The sequence below is a fragment of the Palaemon carinicauda genome, chromosome 7, assembly GCF_036898095.1.
Source record: "Palaemon carinicauda isolate YSFRI2023 chromosome 7, ASM3689809v2, whole genome shotgun sequence".
NCBI lineage: Eukaryota > Metazoa > Arthropoda > Malacostraca > Decapoda > Palaemonidae > Palaemon > Palaemon carinicauda.
This window is the reverse complement of record NC_090731.1, coordinates 14,007,798-14,031,716: the sequence shown is the minus strand read 5'-3', so window position 1 is coordinate 14,031,716 and position 23,919 is coordinate 14,007,798. Positions and strand designations below refer to the sequence as shown.

General features: G+C 35.2%; 1 protein-coding gene across 1 annotated transcript in view; it reads right to left on the bottom strand.

Annotated features, from left to right (window-relative positions):
- Positions 1-17,969: 17,969 nt before the first annotated feature.
- The window catches only part of dup (double parked), a 58,572-nt gene continuing 52,622 nt past the window's right edge, over positions 17,970-23,919 (bottom strand). The window contains 1 exon segment of the mRNA XM_068376587.1: positions 17,970-18,967. Within this exon segment, the coding sequence (XP_068232688.1) occupies positions 18,810-18,967 (158 nt within the window). The 3' untranslated portion in view covers positions 17,970-18,809.

Genomic DNA, 23,919 nt, shown 5'->3' with positions numbered 1-23,919 from the left:
CTTCATATTAGAATTTTCTGTAGAGGTTATCAATATCAATGCTAACATAATCAGTAGAAAGACCCATAAACTACAGTATTTAGAGTCATAAATCACAATACGGTAAATGTTACCGACACAAGTGAGCAAGAGATTTCAAAGAAATTAAACAACTGCGACTATAAACTGATCAATTACCTCTTAAACGTTAACTCAAATTTGCTAACAGTAAGATCAGTATTTAAAAAAAAAAAAAAAAAAAAAAAAAAAAAAAAAAAAAAAAAAAAAAACACACACATTTAAAAGAATTGCTATTCCAGTATGCTCGAGATTTTAAATTTTACAAGAGCAAGCCACATTAAGGATTGGATACTCTGCCCTAATTATTAAAGAAGAAGGCGTGATCAGACTTACCAACCTTGCTGGTTTTAACAGCAGGCGAATTCGTGTAAATTAGGTCAAAGTAATTTATAAGGTTTTAAGGTCACTCATGAATGGCAGAGGCAAGGGACAGTGACAATGCCCTAGAGACTGATCATACATATGGTCAGCGCCTAAAGCCCCTCTCCGTCCAAGCTAGAACCAGGGAGGGCCAGGCAATGGCTTATTGATGACTCAGCAGGTAAATCTATACGCTCTACTCAAGTCAGCCCCCACCCCCTCTACGTGCATCCTTAGCTCACAAGGATGGCGAGGTTTCAGAAAACAAGAAACTAGGAAGAGTTTGAGCGAGACTAACCCCAGTTCAGCGATTGCCAGGCAGGAAAGTTTCCTATAGGCCACCACAACCCTAAATTATTAGACTTAAAGAGTAGGATCACTTTGGATTTGCTAACAGCCCGAATCAGAAGCAATTTCAAAAGTCTTAAGCCATGGCTATCAGTAGGAGAAATCTCATCTAACCACCACCTATGGCGAGCATGGGGGGGAAAAAAAAAAATCACAAAATTTCTCTATATTCATATACCTTTGCCAAATTATCATAAATTACATCGTATATTTAGCGAGAAATTATCATAAATTAGATCATATATTTAGCAAGAAATTATCATAAATTACATCGTATATTTAGCGAGAAATTATCATAAATTAGATCATATATTTAGCAAGAAATTATCATAAATTAGATCATATATTTAGCGAGAAATTATCATAAATCATATTTAGCGAGAAATTGTCATAAATTGAATCATTTAATAGATCATATATTTAGTGAGAAATTATCATAAATTAGATCATATATTTAGCAAGAAATTATCATAAATTAGATCATATATTTAGCGAGAAATTATCATAAATCATATTTAGCGAGAAATTGTCATAAATTGAATCATTTAATAGACCATATATTTAGTGAGAAATTATCATAAATTAGATCATATATTTAGCAAGAAATTATCATAAATTAGATCATATGTTTAGCGAGAAATTATCATAAATCATATTTAGCGAGAAATTGTCATAAATTGAATCATTAGATCATATATTTAGCGAGAAAGTCATAAACTGAATAATCTTATTAGGGAGAAATTATCATAAATTCGATCATATTTAGTAAGAAATTATCATAGATTAGATCATTTAATTAGCGAGAAATTATCATAAATTGGATCATATTGTGAGAAATTATCATGAATTGGATCATATTTCGCGAGAAATTATAAATTGGATCTATATTTAGAGTGAAATTAGGATAAATTGGATCATATGTTCACTGTGAAATTATCATAAATTGGATCATATATTTCGTGAGAAATTATAAATTGGATCTATATTTAGAGTGAAATTATTATAAATTGGATCATATGTTCAGTGTGAAATTATCATAAATTGGATCATATATTTAGTGAGAAATTATAAATTGGCAAGATATTAAAGTTTTACTCCTAATACTAGTTTTGGAAATGGTTAAAAAGAATGAGAATTAGTAGGTAATGTTACATAGAAACCATAGTTTATTTACAGAGTGATGTTGACCAAGGTATTAAACTTTCAAAGCCAATCAAAAGCAATATTGGCATTATAAATGATATGCTACTTTCCCCAATGATTGACAAGTTATCTGATGAACTAGCCATACCTTTGCACTTTTAAGCTTAAACATTATCAATGTAGTCTGAAAAAAAATCCTGTTATGAAGTCAACCTGAAAATATTTAATTTGGATTACTATCGTTTATAAATTAATTCCATCTGCCGTCTATAAGTAAAAAAAAAAATAAAAATAAATAAAAAAATAAATAAGTATTATAGGACAAACTTTTCTTCTATTTGAGAATATTGTAAGGTTACCAAGCTTTCATTTCTGATGCCCTTAGAACATCAACATTAACTTAAAATAATTCTTATGCACAGTTTATCTACATAAAACTTAATGAAAATCCACCTCCTCAAAATTTAGATTTAAAATCTACTAAAAGTCATACCTGCAGTATATATCTAGAAAATTTACGAACACCAAATTAAATTTTCATTAAATTTATCTATTAATTGTAGCCTAATGGAGATAATAGAAGATGTTATAGAAATGTTGCAATAGCCAAGGTTGAATGAATCCTAGTAGATTAAATAACCGAGAACTTTTGTACATCTTTATATTTATAGTGACTCGTACAAGGTCACTTTAATGAACGTCAAAAAGGACATTCTTACGCAAATAACTTTCGCTTAACAACCATGCGTATAAATTACGCAACAACAACTAGGCGTATTTCAAAGTTTAAAGATTACTCGTGAATGGTAGAAGCAAGGGGCAGTGACAATACCCTAGCAGGGCAATGTCATAGAGGATGACCATATATCCATATAGTAAGCACCAAAGCCCCTTCTCCACCCAAGCTAGGACCAGGGAGGGCCAGGCAATGGCAGCTAATGACTCAACAGGTCGACCTATTAGCACCAAAGACCCTTCTCCACCCAAGCTAGGACCAGGGAGGGCCAGGAAATGACAACTAATGACTCAACAGGTCGACCTGTAGGGACCTCCCACCCGCAAACCCAACATCCTTAGCTCGCAAGGATGGTGAGGTTGCAGACACTACTAGAAACTATAGTTTGAGCAGGACAATCTCCCATCCAGTAGAAAGCCAGGCAGGGTCGTTTCCAATAGTCCACAACTCTTATTTGATAATTATAAGATTTATACAAAGCAAAGTTGGTCACCTAAACCAGATTAACACTTAAAAATTTCAACGCACCAGTGTTTATGTCAGCCACGGTCTCGATACAACATCATGATGTCAGCCTAAGAAAGAGTGTCAGCCTTTGACCCTAGGTCACTTTAATCAAGACCTACAGTCAAAAGGCCTTGACTTTAAATAACTTCTTGGCGAAGAGTTTCATATATGTGGCGGATAAAAATAAAATGAAACACCGACACATACTTGCAAAAAAATTTCTTAAAGACAATGGATAGTTTAAACACCAAATTCAAACACTGCCACATACATATAGAAGTTTATAAAAATCAATGCACATACAACACACCAAATTCAAACAGTAACATACTTGCATAAAAGTCAATGGATAGCTTAAACACCAAATTCAAACATTGCCACATACTTGTATACAACTTACTAAAAGTAAACTGATAGTTTAAACACCAAATTCAAACACTGCCATATACTTGTACACAACTTACTAAAAGTCAACGGATAGTTTAAACACCAAATTCAAACACTCAACGGATAGTTTAAACGCCAAATTCAAACACTGCCACATACTTGCATAAAACTTTCTAAAAGTAAATGGATAGTTTAAACACCAAATTCAAACACTGCCACGTACTTGCATAGAAATTTATAAAAGTCAATACACATACATAGCTTAAACACCAAATTCAAATACTGCCATATACTTGCATAGAAATTTATAAAAGTCAATACACATACATAGCTTAAACACCAAATTCAAATACTGCCACATACTTGCATTGAAATTTATAAAAATCAATGCACATACATAGTGTATACACCAAATTCAAATACTGCCACATACTTGCATTGAAATTTATAAAAGCATACACATACATTGCTTATACACCAAATTCAAACACTGCAACGTACTTGCATAGAAATTTATAAAAAGTCTATACACATACAAAGCTTAAACACCAAATTCAAATACTGCCACATACCTGCATAGAAATTTATAAAAGTCAATACACATAATGGCTTAAACACCAAATTCAAATACTGCCACATACCTGCATAGAAATTTATAAAAGTCAATACACATACATAGCTTAAACACCAAATTCAAACACTGCCACATAGTTGCATAGAAATTTATAAAAGTCTATACACATACAGTGTGTACACCAAATTCAAACACTGCCACATACTTGCATAGAAATTTAAAAAAGTCTATACACATACATAGCTTAAATACCAAATTCAAACACTGCCACATACTTCCATAGAAATTTATAAAAGACTATACACATACAGTGTATACACCAAATTCAAACTCTGCCACATACTTCCATAGAAATTTATAAAAGTCAATACACATAAATAGCTTAAACACCAAATTCAAATACTGCCACATACTTGCATAGAAATTTATTAAAGTCAATACAAATATATATTGTATACACCAAATTCAAACACTGCCTCATACTTGCATAGACATTTATAAAAGTTTATACACATACATAGCTTAAACACCAAATTCAAATACTGCCACATACTTGCATAGAAATTTATAAAAGTTTATACACATACATAGCTTAAACACCAAATTCAAATACTGCCACATACTGGCATTGAAATTTAAGTCAATACACATACATAGTGTATACACCAAATTCAAGTACTGCCACATACTTGCATAGAAATTTATAAACGTCTATACACATACATAGCTTAAATACCAAATTCAAACACTGCCACATACTTGCGTATAAATTTATAAAAATCAATACACATACATAGTTTAAACACCAAATTCAAATACTGCCACATACTTGCATAGAAATTTATAAAATACTATACACATACAGTGTATACACCAAATTCAAACTCTGCCACATACTTGCATAGAAATTTATAAAAGTCTATACACATACATAGCTTATACACCAAATTCAAACACTGCTACATACTTCCATAGAAATTTATAAAAGTCAATACACATAAATAGCTTAAACACCAAATTCAAATACTGCCACACACTTGCATAGAAATTTATTAAAGTCAATACAAATACATATTGTATACACCAAATTCAAACACTGCCTCATACTTGCATAGAAATTTATAAAAGTCTATACACATACATAGCTTATACACCAAATTCAAACACTGCCACGTACTTGCATAGAAATTTATAAAAGTTAATACACATACATAGCTAAAACCCAAATTCAAATACTTCCACATACTTAAATTGTAATTTATAAAAGTCAATACACATAAATAGTGTATACACCATATTCAAACTCTGCCACATACTTCCATAGAAATTTATAAAAGTCAATACACATAAATAGCTTAAACACCAAATTCAAATACTGCCACATACTTGCATAGAAATTTATTAAAGTCAATACAAATATATATTGTATACACCAAATTCAAACACTGCCTCATACTTGCATAGAAATTTATAAAAGTCTATACACATACATAGCTTATACACCAAATTCAAACACTGCCACATACTTTCATAGAAATTTATAAAAGTCTATACACATACATAGCTTAAACACCAAATTCAAATACTGCCACATACTTGCATAGAAATTTATTAAAGTTTATACACATACATAGCTTATACACCAAATTCAAATACTGCCACATACTTGCATAGAAATTTAATAAAGTTTATACACATACATAGCTTATACACCAAATTCAAATACTGCCACATACTTGCATAGAAATTTATAAAAGTTTATACACATACATAGCTTAAACACCAAATTCAAATACTGCCACATACTGGCATTGAAATTTAAGTCAATACACATACATAGCTTAAACACCAAATTCAAATACTGCCACATACTTGCATAGAAATTTATAAAAGTCATTACACATACATGGTGTATACACCAAATTCAAACACTGCCATATACTTGCATAGAAATTTATAAAAAGTCTATACACATACATAGCTTAAACACCAAATTCAAATACTGCCACATACTTGCATAGAAATTTATTAAAGTTTATACACATACATAGCTTATACACCAAATTCAAATACTGCCACATACTTGCATAGAAATTTATAAAATTCAATACACATACATAGCTTATACACCAAATTCAAATACTGCCACATACTTGCATTGAAATTTAAAAGTCAATACACATACATAGCCTATACACCAAATTCAAACACTGCCACGTACTTGCATAGAAATTTATAAAAGTTAATACACATACATAGCTTAAACACCAAATTCAAATACTGCCACATACTTGCATTGAAATTTATAAAAGTCAATACACATAAATAGTGTATACACCAAATTCAAATACTGCCACATACTTTCATAGAAATTTATAAAAGTCAATACACATGCATAGTGTATACACCAAATTCAAACACTGCCACGTACTTGCATAGAAATTTATAAAAGTCAATACACATACATAGCTTAAACACCAAATTCAAATACTGCCACATACTTGCTTAGAAATTTAAGTCAATACACATACATAGTGTATACACCAAATTCAAACACTGCCACATACTTGCATAGAAATTTATAAAAGTCTATACAAATACATAGCTTAAACACCAAATTCAAATACTGCCACATAGTTGCTTTGAAATTTAAGTCAATACACATATATAGTGTATACACCAAATTCAAACACTGCCACATACTTTCATAGAAATTTATAAAAGTCTATACAAATACATAGCTTAAACACCAAATTCAAATACTGCCACATACTTGCATAGAAATTTATAAAAGTCAATACACATACATAGCTTATACAGCAAATTCAAATACTGCCACATACTTGCATTGAAATTTATAAAAGTCAATACACATACATAGCTTATACATCAAATTCAAACACTGCCACGTACTTGCATAGAAATTTATAAAAGTTAATACACATACATAGCTAAAACACCAAATTCAAATACTGCCACATACTTGCATTGAAATTTATAAAAGTCAATACACATAAATAGTGTATACACCAAATTCAAATACTGCCACATACTTTCATAGAAATTTATAAAAGTCTATACACATACATAGCTTAAACACCAAATTCAAATACTGCCACATACTTGCATAGAAATTTATTAAAGTTTATACACATACATAGCTTATACACCAAATTCAAATACTGCCACATACTTGCATAGAAATTTATTAAAGTTTATACACATACATAGCTTATACACCAAATTCAAATACTGCCACATACTTGCATAGAAATTTATAAAAGTCAATACACATACATAGCTTATACACCAAATTCAAATACTGCCACATACTTGCATTGAAATTTATAAGTCAATACACATACATAGCTTATACACCAAATTCAAACACTGCCACGTACTTGCATAGAAATTTATAAAAGTTAATACACATACATAGCTTAAACACCAAATTCAAATACTGCCACATACTTGCATTGAAATTTATAAAAGTCAATACACATAAATAGTGTATACACCAAATTCAAATACTGCCACATACTTTCATAGAAATTTATAAAAGTCAATACACATGCATAGTGTATAGGCCTACAGCAAATTCAAACACTGCCACGTACTTGCATAGAAATTTATAAAAGTCAATACACATACATAGCTTAAACACCAAATTCAAATACTGCCACATACTTGCTTAGAAATTTAAGTCAATACACATACATAGTGTATACACCAAATTCAAACACTGCCACATACTTGCATAGAAATTTATAAAAGTCTATACAAATACATAGCTTAAACACCAAATTCAAATACTGCCACATACTTGCATAGAAATTTATAAAGTCAATACACATACATAGCTTATACACCAAATTCAAACACTGCCACGTACTTGCATAGAAATTTATAAAAGTTAATACACATACATAGCTAAAACCCAAATTCAAATACTTCCACATACTTAAATTGAAATTTATAAAAGTCAATACACATAAATAGTGTATACACCAAATTCAAATACTGCCACATACTTTCATAGAAATTTATAAAAGTCAATACACATACATAGTGTATACACCAAATTCAAACACTGCCACATACTTGCATAGAAATTTATAAAAGTCAATACACATACATAGCTTAAACACCAAATTCAAATACTGCCATATACTTGCATAGAAATTTATAAAAGTCAATACACATACATAGCTTAAACACCAAATTCAAATACTGCCATATACTTGCATAGAAATTTATAAAAGTCATTACACATACATAGTGTATACACCAAATTCAAACACTGCCACATACTTGCATAGAAATTTTTAAGTCTATACACATACATAGCTTATACACCAAATTCAAATACTGCCACATACTTGCATAGAAATTTATAAAAGTCATTACACATACATAGCTTAAACACAAAATTCAAACACTGTCACATACTTGCATAGATATTTATAAAAGTCAATACACATACATAGCTTAAACACAAAATTGAAACACTGCCACATACTTGCATAGATATTTATAAAAGTCATTACACATACATAGCTTAAACACCAAATTCAAACACTGCCACGTACTTGCATAGAAATTTATAAAAGTCAATACACATGCATAGCTTAAACACCAAATTCAAATACTGCCACATACTTGCATTGAAATTTATAAAAGTCAATACACATACATAGTGTATACACCAAATTCAAACACTGCCACGTACTTGCATAGAAATTTATAAAAGTCAATACACATACATAGCTTAAACACCAAATTCAAACACTGAAACATACTTGCATAGAAATTTATAAAAGTCAATACACATACATAGTGTATACACCAAATTCAAACACTGCCACATACTTGCATAGAAATTTAAAAAAAAAAAAAAGTCTATACACTTACATAGCTTATACACCAAATTCAAACACTGCCACATATTTGCATAGAAATTTATAAAAGTCAATACACATACATAGCTTAAACACCAAATTCAAATACTGCCACATACTTGCATAGAAATTTATAAAAGTCAATACATATACATAGCATAAACACCAAATTCAAACACTGCCACATTTTTATGCAAGTCTATACACATACATAGCTTATACACCAAATTCAAATACTGCCACATACTTGCATAGAAATTTATAAAAGTCTATACACATACATAGCTTAAACACCAAATTCAAATACTGCCACATACTTGCATAGAAATTTATAAAAGTCTATACACATACATAGCTTAAACACAAAATTCAAACACTGTCACATACTTGCATAGAAATTTATAAAAGTCAATACACATACATAGCTTAAACACAAAATTCAAACACTGTCACATACTTGCATAGAAATTTATAAAAGTCAATACACATACATAGCTTAAACACAAAATTCAAACACTGCCACATACTTGCATAGATATTTATAAAAGTCAATACACATACATAGCTTAAGCACAAAATTCAAACACTGCCACATACTTGCATAGATATTTATAAAAGTCAATACACATACATAGCTTAAACACAAAATTCAAACACTGCCACATACTTGCATTGGAATAAGTCAATGCATAGCATAAACACCAAATTCAAACAATGACACAAACTTGCATAGAAATTTCTAACTGTCAATGGACAGTTAAAACACCAAATTCAAACACCGACACATACTTGCATAAGAATTTCTAAAAGTTAACGGACAGTTTAAACGCCATATTTAGCACCGGTTCTAAAAAGCACGCCAGAAATTAACTATAATTTATACATTAAAACTCTAAATTCTATGTAGTACCGTAATTGGAATAGTAACGGGCCGTCATGTCGAATGTGACAGACTACAAGGCCTATTTCGACCAATAAGTACTTACCAATAGGATCTGAACTTTTCATGAACTGAAAAATCTGAACTTGTGCAAATATACAAAAAATGTGGTTTCATCCCTGCTTATATTGATTAAAGTAAAGTTCCTAGGATACTAAAGTAGACTACTTTACAAAAGATTTTCAAGCAACTGATTAATTGAAATTTTAAAAAATATTAAATATAATATAACTAGTTTAGTAGTCAAGTAGACCAATATTCTGAAATTAAAGAAAATTTTATTAATAATTTATGGGGTAATTAAACAACTAATAAACTCAGTTCAGCACCAGAATAAGGAGTTTACTTATGTAAAAGCAAATTTAATGCTAAAGCTAATCATATAAGTAGACATTTGCGCCATCCAAGGATAATGACAATCGTCATCCAAAGAAATACAAATTTGTGTAGCAGAATTGCATGCAGGAAAAAATCAACACAACACCTTAAAAAAATGAGTAGGCCTACTCTTAAAGATGCCTAAAAGAAAAGAAAAAAAAAAAGTTGCGAGAAAATAAAGTTCCCACTACAACAAATTAACAATAACGGTCGGAGCAAAGTAAAGCATTTTGTATGCAATAACCTGAAAAATCAACGAAAATCCATAACGACCACTCATGAGAAGCAAAGAATTATCACCACAATTGAACCCGTACAGAAATATTTATAAAAGTGAATTAAGCAGATGTTAAATCCACAATATCCCTAATAAATTGCCAATAACAAGAAGCAACTCCTGCAAAACGAACAAGCCACTAGAAACAACAACAATAAATATCATTAAACTCATTATTATGCACAATCTATATCGCACAATTTCCAAAACGAACAACACTTACAGTTATGACGTCATAGCACTTAAAATTTTGACAACGTCATAACACTTAACCATCACTCTAAATCCCCTCTTATAGGTTTTCAATTAAATTGAAAACCACTTATCTTTCAATTATCTTGATCAATTTACACTTCACAAGATAAATACTTACTGATTATAAGTCAAACTATCACCTCCATACATTAACAAAAATCCCAAAGAAGCTAAGGAGAGCAAAGTTTTACTCTAGAATCCTTTGAAATAGATGCTGCCATCTGTTGAGTAACTTGAAAGTTCGCATATAAACAAAAATGTACAGGGTGATGCAAAATATATTCAAATGTGTTCAACAATAATCATTCGTTAGATTGTTACATTTATATCAATCAAACCTCCTTTTTTATATCATTACTATAATACCAAAGTATCTGGGACACCTACAAACAATTGGGAAAACATATAGATCTTTTCAAGCACTATCAAACAAAGCGTCAGAAGTTATTTCTTGGCTAAACTGAAAATGGCAATGCAGAATTTGTTTGTAAAGATATCTTGGTATATTGCCTTCATATTTGGGTCTCATAAATTTTCGATTAAATTTTATTCAATATATACAGAATGTACTAAAGACAGGTAACTCATTTCAATCAAATATGGTAATATACTGCCAAAAATACTCTGTCTAATGTATAAGAATTAAAGAAAACGTACCAAGCACAGGGTGTACCAAAATGATATTACAACAAAAATAATCAAAATATACTGACCTCTCACCATATCTTTATCTTTGGGCTTTGCAAAAACCAAATCACTATCTTAGTGCAATTGTAGTTTAATTTCCCATTAACAAACTAACCAAACTTCCTTCTGGTTTTAATTAGTCATTAATTAACAAGAGTGTCTGATTACATTCAGCCATACAACAGGGTGATGCAAAAACTATTCCATAACAACAGCATTTGGAATTTATCGACATCTATAGGAAAAAAAAAAAATTTCTTTTCAAGGAATAATATTACTTAATCTGAAACAAAACTCTATTGGGAATGCTTTTGGTATACCTACAAGTATGCTGAATTTTAAATTAGATAAGTCTAAAGATATACAAAACCAAATGCTTATCACTGGTGGCACAACAGGACAGAGTGAAGCAGAAGTTATGTACAAAAATTAATCTTGTTTCATATTAGACTTCTGAATTTAAGAAAACGTTTACTATTTAACAATGATGCTGTGAATTCACTTGAATTACTTCACTTCCATTAAATTTGGTAAATTTGATAATTGTATAGCGTAAAATTGTGTGTTCTGCCTTCCTTGAGTCAAAAATAAACCTCTAATACAGGGTAAGACAGAATGATAATTAGAAATTGATTTTTTATTAACAATTATTCAGCAGCAAACAAATAGACTTATGAATAAGAGAAACACTTTAGGTTTTATTGTCCTGATATTATGAAAACAGTTGATGCCTTCTTACCATTAAATTTGATAACTGTAGAAATTGTACTTTGCACAAGTGTATGTGCTTTATCGTCCTTGCCGCTAAAAACTTTTCATACAGGGTAACACAAAATGAAAATATGAACTGAAATATTCATTAACATCGATTTCTACTGCAAAGAAGTTACTTTAAATGTGAATATAAATTAGTCTTCAGGTGGTGAGGCTAACTCGAATCTATTAGCCCGTTCATAATAGTTGTTTGTCATTATACGTAGTTAGAAATTATCTTAATGAACGAAACGGTTGGTGTTTTATGCTCCTTGGCCATTCAGCTAAATCACTTGGCATCATAGAAAACGTATTAATACGTACAGGGTGTCATAAAAATATATACTAAATGACATTGTTCGATTTAAAAGAAATTTGCTTTTCCCTATATTTTTAGAAATCTACCTAAAACTGCTGTCATGGATGTCATGTAAGAAATAATTGCCATTGCCAAAGTAGCTAAGCTACCTTTGGAATATAGTTCTAATTAATACAGAAATATAAATGCAATGCTTGAAGATTTGGCAATCGCCATACAACAGGGTTATGCAAAAACTACCCCTATGGTAACACGTACTTAGACAACAGTTAACCTATAAAAACTTATTATCAATGGAAGAATATTTTATATTATATATAATTACATTTGAAAAGCTTCTAGCATACTTACAAATATATTTGGGGTTCAATAAACCGACATAACAGCAAATGTTCAGAATCATTAACACCACTGCAAAACAGAGTGAAGCAGAAGTTATTTGTTGAAATGAAACCTCACATATACCATTTTAGAGTTTCATAGTAGACTTTCGAATTGAGCCAATAAGTTCATTTTTAATTATATTGATATTGTAAAGTCACTTGACCTCTTTCCTTCCATTGAAATTGGTAATTATAGAAATTGTACTCACATACGTGCATGTGTTTTGTGGTCCTTGTCTCAAAAGAAAAAATAGGCTTCTAATACAGGGTAACACAAAATGAAAATAGGAAATGAAATATTCATTACCATTGACTTCTATTGCAAGCCAGTTACTTTGAATTTGGATACAAATCAATCTTCAAATTTTGATGGTATCTTGAATTTTTCAACTCACTCTTCAATAGCACTTTATCTTTAATCCTAGCCAAAAATTGTCTTACTAAACAAAGTAGGTAGTGTTTTAAGCTCCTTGGCCACTTAAATAAAACACCAGGCATCATAGAAAACGTACCAATACATACAGGGTGTCATAAAGGTATATAGACCTATTTATGACAATAATTGAAAGATGTTGGCTTTCACTATATTTGGTATTTGTATAAAGCTAAATAAACCACAACCATAAGTAGCCTATACTGTAAGACATGTTTTCAATTACCAAAATAGCCTAGTTTCCTTTTTGATATAGTCCTAATTAATACAGAACTAAAACTGTAATGGTTAAAAGACCTAGCACATTCCCTTGCGGCTTCGGACAGGGTGATACAAAAATTACCCAATTGTAACAAAGTTGTTAACCTGTAAAAACTAATCATCAATGGAAAAATAACATAGGCTTATTCTATAACAATAAATTATTCAAAGTTTCTGTTCTACCTGCAAGCATATTTAGGATTTTACTAGAATACTATTGAAATACAACAGCCATTGCTCAGTACTCTAGTATGCTTGGCTTCTACTGCATAAAAGTGAAGAAAAAGTTGTGTAGAAATGAAACCTCATATATAGCATTTTATAGTTTCACAGTAGACTTATGACTAATATTTAGTTTATAGCATATCACTTTGATATTGTGAAGTAATTTAATACCTACTACCATTAAATTTGGTAATTATAGTAGTTTTATACAGTGAAAGTAGCCTGTGCTTTGTGTTCCTAGCCTCTACAACTTGAAAATCATCCAACGAAGCAGACATTAATTAAAGACGTCCAAATCAGTCACGTTTAGATCTTTTCCTCTTTATCTCGAAAACAGCGTTTCAAATAATTCTTATAACTCTCGTGCTTCTTTACATATTAGTTCAACTGTAGCTTTAGGCATACTGACTTATATTGCCTCAACTGTACGCAGAATGGCATTGTTAACCATCTAAATATATGATGAATTATGTTTCATGAATATTTCGGAGTAATTCGCGTCACTTTTGCTATACAAAGAGACCTATATTTCATTAAAAAAAAAAATCGAATGAGAATTTAGCACACACGTAAATGAATTTTGACCCACCATAACTCTCAATTGAGTTTAGTGATAGTGGTATGCTGATGAATCTCTGGCAGTATAGAAGAAAAAGTCATTCGGATCTTTAAATGGCAACATAGGGCAGAAACAGCTACAATTGTTTCCTTACGCAATCTTTGGTTCAGGATAATTGGGTACTTTTTTATCCCTAGTTGTAGGTCGAGTGGTCTAAGAACCTGGCCTCAAAATCATTTTTAATGGGTGGGGTCTAGCTTGGTATCTTTTGGTGCTATTAGTCTATCAGTGGAAAGTTATGTCTTGCCTCCTATCTTGTGTAGAATAACTTCACCTGTAGCATCTGGGCATGTTGAGAAATTAACTTAGTTCACAGTACTTTAGCAGTGAATGATGAATTTGACTTAGCAACCGCTACCATAAGACTAGGGTAGAATAATGTTTCTCTATTTTCATAACATTGCCTCAGTTCCATTAATTCTGATTCCTTTATTACCTTATATAAACGTGGTGTGCTTTACTTTTATAAAAAGGAAAAGGCTAGGGTTGCAGCGGAACCTTGTTGCACGGTTTCTGGTCTCCTGATTGAGAGGGTCTCTCCTAACCTAACCAGCTGAACATGTCATCCAAACACCTATCATTTATTAAACTATCATTATTGAGAACATCCCTGTTAACATTCTTAGGGAATATTGGCTTCCATTGCTAATGTAACATTACAGGCTAATTTCAAGGAAAACGATTTTAGTATTTGACCGTCTCACCTTGTTCTAAAGATAGCACTCTGTAAATGACCTCTCAGTCAGAAAGAGATGGTGTTTTTGGAGATCTTTTGCCTCCCTGAGCTAATGAACAAATTCTGTAACCATGGTCTAGCAGCTTGGGCCACTCTTAGGTAGCACCTTAACACCCTCAAAGCAAAGAAGCAAGTCATCCAGATAGTCGATCACTTCTATAACTTGAAGATATGACATGTGAAAATTTTAATCAAGAATAGCAGGATTCTGAGATTTATCTGCATACTCTGGTACATAAGAGAGACCTTCCAATACTCAAGAGTGGGTAATCATATAAGAGGTGTAGTTTGCTTGCAAGTTTAGTCAAAGCAACAGAACAAGATTACCATTTTGAGCATCGAATCTTTATCAGACACGTTTTAATGGTTCATAGGGAGCATTTTTTAGGGAACTGAGAACTTTAGATACATTTCAAGAGGGAGGTTTAATCTTCTGAGGGCAAGGCAGGACTGCTCTAACTTTTCCCACAGAGGAAAGATCTACTTCCCTGTCTAAGACTTGCCATAAGGCTGAGCGATAGCCTTTCCTTACCGAGACCAAGAGATGCTCTATCACAGGAAGACAAGGAATTCTGCAACTGAGGATACATTGGCTCTGAGAGAAGAGGTACCCCTTTGACGACACTAACTGCACAAGAATGCCCACTTGGCCTGATATATTGCCTGTGAGGATGCGGATCTCATACAGTGCCTTGCGAAAAGCCTCTCGCTTTGAGATACTGGATAATCTAAACCTGTAAAGTGACAAGGATGTCCCCTTGTCATGATATCTCCGTAGGTGTGGTCGACACACAAGGTTGTAACACAAGGTTGTGTCAATGGAAAACTCCCTTGTAGTTTCAGTCAATAGCATGAGAAGGTCTGGGAACCATTCAGCTTGGGGCCACATGGGTGCTACCCACATCATCGTGAGGTTTTGGATTGATCATTCCATTATTATTTCTGTGAATCTGGCACATCAACAGATAAGCATAAATGTTTAAGCTGTTCCATGGATGATGGAAGGAGTCTTCCAGTAATGCTACCTGATTCCGGAACTGGTGAAAAATAAGCCGGCAGCTTCTTGTTCAGCATTGTTGATTATTAAGGTCCCACCAGCTGCAATCAGCAAATCGAGGGCAGATCAGCACATCTACTTTTGGTTTCTCCACCACTTCTACAGTTGACACTAAGAAGAAAAGGCAAAGAAAATTAATTCAGCCAAGTTTTAGTTAGTGTATAGAGTTAGTCAATAAGCATCAGCGGCTGAAATCGAAGTAGTTACTCATGAGAGCTGGCATTGGGGTGGGCTTCTCCATCGTCTGCCTGTAGGCTAACTAACGACACCTAATAATTTCAAGAGCAGAGTTTTCTAGCTTTACTATATTATACGGTTACTAAAGGAATAAGGTTTGTTTTTAAGTAGCTGCAAATAAATGTCTGCAGAAACCTTCCTAGTTAGTTGCAAAATGTCCTAGCAAACTGCTGCTCTTGAATGATTTAAATTATTGATGCAGTTTACTATTGCACAATTGTCAATCACCTTGACAAGTTAAATGATGTCCCTTTATTGCATACCCACTTAGTGCAATTATTCTAAATCAAATGAATACTAATACATTACTCATCCTATTTTACCAATTATAGAAATGAGCACTACTATTGAATCAACCTTATCCAACGTATCTTAGTTTTAGTAAAATCAATCGTTTAATTCCTTTGACAGATTTTGAGAAATAGACCAGATGAATTTCCTTTACAAACTTACATCTTTTGGTTAAGCCAGGTAAACACAACCAAGTAAAGGTCTACATAACTTATGACTTCCATTTACTACCTTGTTTACTTTGAAAAATTCTCAATTTTTTTATTGGTATAACTAGTTTCAACAGTTCATATCAGAGTATATTAGTAGTAGTGATACTGTAGTTTCATGTGCTTTAACTATCTGCCATTATGAGCTGTTCTTGAGAGTGTAAGTAGTCTTTAGCAAATTTACTCTTAGTTTATTATAAGCTTCTCAATACTTAAGTAATCTGTAATTAGATTTCATGTTCACTAATCATAGCCTTTTCCTTTAATAAGCAACTTCCAGAATCATAGTATACGTCACCAATATCACTTCTTACCCGAAACAAAACATTAGTAAGTAGCAAAATAAACAGCTGAATGATACTGGTCAAGTATAAAAAAAAATTTAATTATTCGTATAAAAAATTTCCATTTGATATTGAATGAAAATTCAGTCTTTCATGAAGAAAAGATGTCATCCATAAATTCCGGACTTAGGAATTCATGGATTTGGCAATATGAACCACCCCATGATTCTCCATGAATGTCAAATTTTTATGTACAATATATTTGCAAATTCTGAGTTCTTTAGCCCACCTTCAATGGTGTGACCAGCTATAGAATACCAAAAAATACATTTACATAAAGAAATAAAATAGAGACCTTTATACAGTACAGTACTTCTCTCGCCTCCAACTGCACAGGGCTCTTCATGAAGATATTCAACAAGACATTCATCACCAAGGAAGGAAAAGCTGCTAGAGTTCACCTTGCAAGGCTGTTAATCACTCATGCTACTTTACACGCCAAGAAGTTGAGAACTGAAGGCACTAACCTACCATGGGAGAGCTGCGATAGAACATGGGCCACTGACAAGAAAAGAGATTGTTGTACAGCAGGAAAATAAAAAATCCAATTAGGTAAGTTTATAACTGATTTCATAATCAAAACGTTTCCAGGCTTATGTACAGTATAACAAAAATTAGATCCTTTTACCTATAGAAATTCAATTCCATATTAAATTGAAACATTTAAAAAAATTATTATGCAAGAGCTTAATTGTTTCATTCTGCAACGTTACATTTCAAGCAAAATTTGAAATATCTGTAAAGAAACAGGACCTGCCTGTTAAAATCAAAAGTAAAGTACTTCTTAATCAAGCAGTCGTCCAAGCTTCTTTGTATTGCATTGTTACAACTAACCATTTACACTTTCATTAATACAACCCATAGGTTTCAAGCGTTATACCGACATCCTTTTAAAAACTACATACATTACTATTAGAAAACCTTAAAAAAAAAATCCAAAGACGAACAACACACTTATGGCTACACTAGAACAACAAATACATTCGGCGAAAAGAAGTACATAGGCTAGTATTTCAGTAAAAAAAAACATAGGATACAGTAAAAAAATTAAATTTCTTTGGTACATGACATTTTTGACCAAATAAGTCCTTAAAACTAATAACAAAAATATAGCTTCTACACCACTTGGGCACTTTCAAAAACAGTATAAAACTGCCTACTTATCAACATAAGGTACTTCACACTAAAATCTCTTACAGCAGTACAGTATAAAAGTAACGATAGTTTTTCAACTATATGATAGTCAACCTTTACCACTGATTAAACTATCAAATAAAATCTAACATATACTATGCCATTACTCTCATGGATTTATACATATTAAAAAAAGAAGCAACTTGTTCTTCGTTTGTAGTACACGCAATGTTTGTCCACAAACAGAACGAGATGGTCTTATCGCTTCTGCTTAATGACGGCCTGGAGTTTATCTGTTATGTTGCTCTGAGGTTCATTCTTATCAATCTTGAGGAATACTCCACTACGAACCTTATGAACTGTGCACCACCCTGGCACTTCCTTTATTAGAAGATTAAGATGAGAATCCACTTCATCTGAAAAAAGAAAAAAAAATTGAGACACAGGAACTAAAAATCATAAATTGTAATTTGTATGTTTCCTACCTATACAAACCCAAGTTCTTTACATAGAAAAATGCTATTTTTATTAGTAAAATAAATTTTTGAATATACTTACCCGATAATCATGTAGCTGTCAACTCCGTTGCCCGACAGAATTCTACGGGAGGGATACGCCAGCTATCACTATACTAGAAGGGGGTGTACTCACCAGCGCCACCTGTGGCCAGGTACTACAGTACTTCTTGTTGACACCTCCTCAATTTTTCCTCGGTCCACTGGTTCTCTATGGGGAGGAAGGGAGGGTCAATTAAATCATGATTATCGGGTAAGTATATTCAAAAATTTATTTTACTAATAAAAATAACATTTTTCAATATTAAACTTACCCGATAATCATGTAGCTGATTCACACCCAGTGGGGTGGGTGAAAACCAGTGTACAAGACTAAAGGATAGCTAAGTATCCCGTATTTCATATAATCAGTTATCTCAAAATAACAATGAAATAATAAGTACCTGGTAAGGAAGTCGACTTGAACCGTTACTCTGCCTTTATTAAGTTCGTCTTCCTTACTGAGCGCAGCGTTCCTCTTAGGAGGCTGAATCAACTCTAAGGTGCTAAAGTATATAGGGCTGCAACCCCTACTAAAGGACCTCTACACAACCTCTAACCCAGGCGCTTCTCAAGAATGAATTGACCACCCGCCAAATCAAAAGGATGCGGAAGGCTTCTTAGCCTACCGTAACAACCATAAAAACAACAATAAAAGCATTCAAGAGAAAGGTTAAAAAAGGTTATGGGATTAAGGGAATGTAGTGGCTGAGCTCTCACCTACTACTGCACTCGCTGCTACGAATGGTCCCAGGGTGTAGCAGTTCTCGTAAAGAGACTGGACATCTTTAAGATAAAATGATGCAAACACTGACTTGCTCCTCCAATAAGTTGCATCCATTATGCTCTGCAGAGAACGGTTTTTATTAAAGGCCATCGAAGTGGCTACGGCTCTCACTTCGTGGGTCCTTACCTTCAGCAAAGCAAGGTCTTCCTCCTTCAAGTGAGAATGGGCTTCTCTAATCAGAAGCCTTATATAATACGAAACCCCGTTTTTGGACATGGGCCTCGAAGGTTTCTTGATTGCACACCATAAGGCTTCTGACTGTCCTCGAATAGGTTTTGACCTATTAAGATAATATTTCAGAGCTCTGACAGGGCAAAGAACTCTTTCTAGCTCGTTACCTACCATGTTGGAGAGGCTAGGAATTTCAAACGATCTAGGCCAAGGACGTGAAGGAAGTTCATTCTTAGCTAAGAATCCGAGCTGTAAAGAACATGTTGCAGATTCGGATGTGAACCCAATGTTCTTGCTGAAGGCATGAACCTCACTGACTCTTTTAGCTGTTGCAAGGCAGACGAGAAAAAGAGTCTTGAGGGTAAGGTCCTTGAAGGAAGCTGACTGGAGAGGTTCGAACCTAGGTGACATAAGGAACCTTAAGACTACGTCTAGATTCCAGCCTGGAGTGGGTAGACGACGTTCTTTAGAAGTCTCAAAAGACTTAAGGATGTCTTGAAGGTCCTTGTTGGAAGAAAGGTCCAAACCTCTGTGGCGGAGAACTGAAGCCAACATACTCCTGTACCCTTTAATCGTAGGAGCTGAAAGGGATCTCTCATTCCTTAGATGTAATAGGAAGTCAGCTATTTGGGTTACAGAGGTATTGGTAGAGGAAACTGCATTGGCTCTACACCAGCTCCGGAAGACTTCCCACTTGGATTGGTAGACTCTACGAGTGGATACCCTCCTTGCTCTGGCAATCGCACTGCCTGCCTCCTTCGAAAAGCCTCTAGCTCTAGCGAATCTTTCGACAGTCTGAAGGCAGTCAGCCGAAGAGCGTGGAGGTTTGGGTGCAACTTGTCTACGTGAGGTTGACGTAGAAGGTCCACTCTTAGAGGGAGAGTCCTGGGGACGTCGACCAGCCATTGTAGTACCTCTGTGAACCATTCTCTTGCAGGCCAAAGGGGAGCAACCAGCGTCAGCCGTGTCCCTTCGTGCGAGATGAACTTCTGAAGGACTTTGTTTATGATCTTGAACGGTGGGAATGCGTAAAGGTCGAGATGGGACCAATTCAGCAGAAAAGCATCCACATGAACTGCTGCTGGGTCTGGAACTGGGGAACAGTACAAAGGAAGCCTCTTGGACATGGAGGTGGCAAAAAGATCTATTGTCGGCTGACCCCACAAGGTCCAAAGTCTGTTGCACACGCTCTTGTGGAGGGTCCATTCCGTGGGGATGACCTGATCCTTTCTGCTTAGGCGATCTGCTGAGACGTTCATGTTGCCCTGAATGAACCTCGTAACTAGGGTGAGGTTTAGACTTCTTGACCAAATGAGGAGGTCCCTTGCTATCTCGTATAGGCTCCTCGAATGGGTCCCTCCCTGCTTGGAGATGTAAGCCAAGGCTGTGGTGTTGTCGGAGTTCACCTCCACCACCTTGCCTAGCAGGAGGGACTTGAAGTTCAATAGGGCCAAATGAACTGCCAGTAGCTCCTTGCAGTTGATGTGGAGCGTTTCCTGTTCCTCGTTCCACGTTCCCGAGCACTCCTGTCCGTTCAAGGTCGCGCCCCAGCCCGAGTCTGATGCATCCGAGAAGAGATGAAGATTGGGGGTCTGAATCGCCAACGATAGGCCCTCCCTGAGAAGGAGATTGGTCTTCCACCACAAGAGAGTGGTCTTCATCTCTTTGGTGACCGGGATAGAGACTGCTTCGAGCGTCAAACCCTTGTCCCAATGAGCTGCTAGATGGAATTGGAGAGGGCGGAGGTGGAGTCTCCCTAGCTCGACGAACAGGGCCAACGATGAAAGGGTCCCTGTGAGACTCATCCACTGTCTCACCGAGCAACTGCTCCTCTTCAGCATGCTCAGGATGCAATCTAGGGCTTGGCTTATCCTTGGGGCCGATGGAAAAGCCCGAAAATCCTGACTCCGAATCTCCATTCCCAGGTACACAATGGATTGGGAGGGAATGAGCTGGGACTTTTCTAAATTGACTAACAGACCCAGTTCCTTGATCAAGTCCAAAGTCCAGTTGAGACTCTCCAGACAGCGACGACTCGTGGAGGCTCTCAACAGCCAGTCGTCTAAATAAAGGGAGGCTCTGATGTCCGATAAGTGGAGGAATTTTGCAATATTCCTCATCAGATGCGTAAACACCATAGGAGCTGTGCTTAGGCCAAAACACAGGGCTTGGAATTGGTAGACAACCTTTCCAAAAACGAATCTCAGGAAAGGTTGGGAGTCTGGATGAATAGGAACGTGAAAGTAAGCGTCTTTCAGATCCAACGAGACCATCCAGTCCTCCTGCCTGACCGCTGCTAGGACCGACTTCATCGTCTCCATAGTGAACGTCTGCTTGGTGACATAAGCATTGAGCGCGCTGACGTCCAGCACCGGTCTCCAACCTCCTGTCTTCTTGGCCACAAGAAAGAGACGGTTGTAGAAGCCCGGGGATTGATGGTCCCGGACTATAACCACTGCCTTCTTCTGTAACAGGAGCGACACCTCCTGGTGCAACGCTAGCCTCTTGTCCTTTTCCTTGTAGTTGGGAGAGAGGTTGATGGGAGAAGTGGTCAGAGGGGGTTTGCGGCAGAATGGTATCCTGTAACCCTCCCTCAGCCACCTGACAGACTGGGCGTCTGCACCTCTCTTTTCCCAGGCTTGCCAGAAGATCTTGAGTCTGGCTCCTACTGCTGTCTGGAGAGGAGGAGAGTCAGTGTTTGCCTTTTGAAGTCTTGGAACCTTTCCTAGACTTGCTCCTGGAAGAGTCTGGACGGGAGCTTCCTCGGCTGGGGGCTCTACCACGAAAGGGCGGAATAAACCTCGTAGCAGGAGTATCAGCCACTGGGGTGCGATAAGTCCTGGGGACTGAGGGAGCAACCTTAGTCTTACGAGCTGAAGAGGCCACAAGATCATGGGTGTCCTTTTGTATCAGGGCCGCAGACAAGTCCTTGACAAGCTCTTCGGGAAACAAGAACTTAGAGAGCGGAGCGAAAAGGAGTTGAGACCTTTGACAAGGTGTGATGCTGGAAGAAAGGAAGGAACAAAGCTGCTCCCTTTTCTTAAGCACTCCTGACACAAACATTGAAGCAAGCTCGCCCGATCCATCCCTAATAGCTTTATCCATGCAGGACATTAAGAGCATGGCTGAATCCTTGTCCGCAGGGGAGGTCTTCTTGCTAAGGGCCCCCAGGCACCAGTCTAGGAAATTGAACATCTCAAAGGCACGAAATACACCCTTTAGGAAGTGATCTAGATCGGAGAAGGTCCAGCAAACCTTAGAGCGCCTCATTGCTGTTCTACGAGGAGAGTCTACCAAACTTGAGAAGTCAGCCTGGGCAGAGGCAGGTACTCCCAAGCCTGGTTCCTCTCCTGTGGCATACCATACGCCCGCTTTAGAAGTGAGCTTAGTCGGTGGGAACATAAAGGAAGTCTTTCCTAGTTGCTGCTTAGACTGCAACCACTCCCCTAAAATTCTTAAAGCTCTCTTAGAGGACCTTGCAAAGACGAGCTTAGTATATGTTGACTTGACCGGCTGCATGCCCAGCGAAAACTCAGATGGCGGAGAGCGGGGGGTAGCAGAGACAAAATGGTCTGGGTATACCTCTCTGAAAAGAGCCAGGACCTTACGAAAGTCAATAGGAGGAGGAGAAGACTTGGATTCTTCCACGTCTGATGAGGGATCCAGGTGCGCAGCTTCTTCATCAGAAACCTCATCACCAGAGTGTAGCGAAGTGAGAGGTAAGGTATGCTGAACAGCAGAATCTGCACGAGCGGGAGCAAAAACGCTTGTGGTTTCATCCTCACGTCTCTGTTGCTGAGGTAAAACCTGAGGTTCAGGCTGCAAAGGCTGGTCAAAAGGAGTAGCAGAAGGTAGG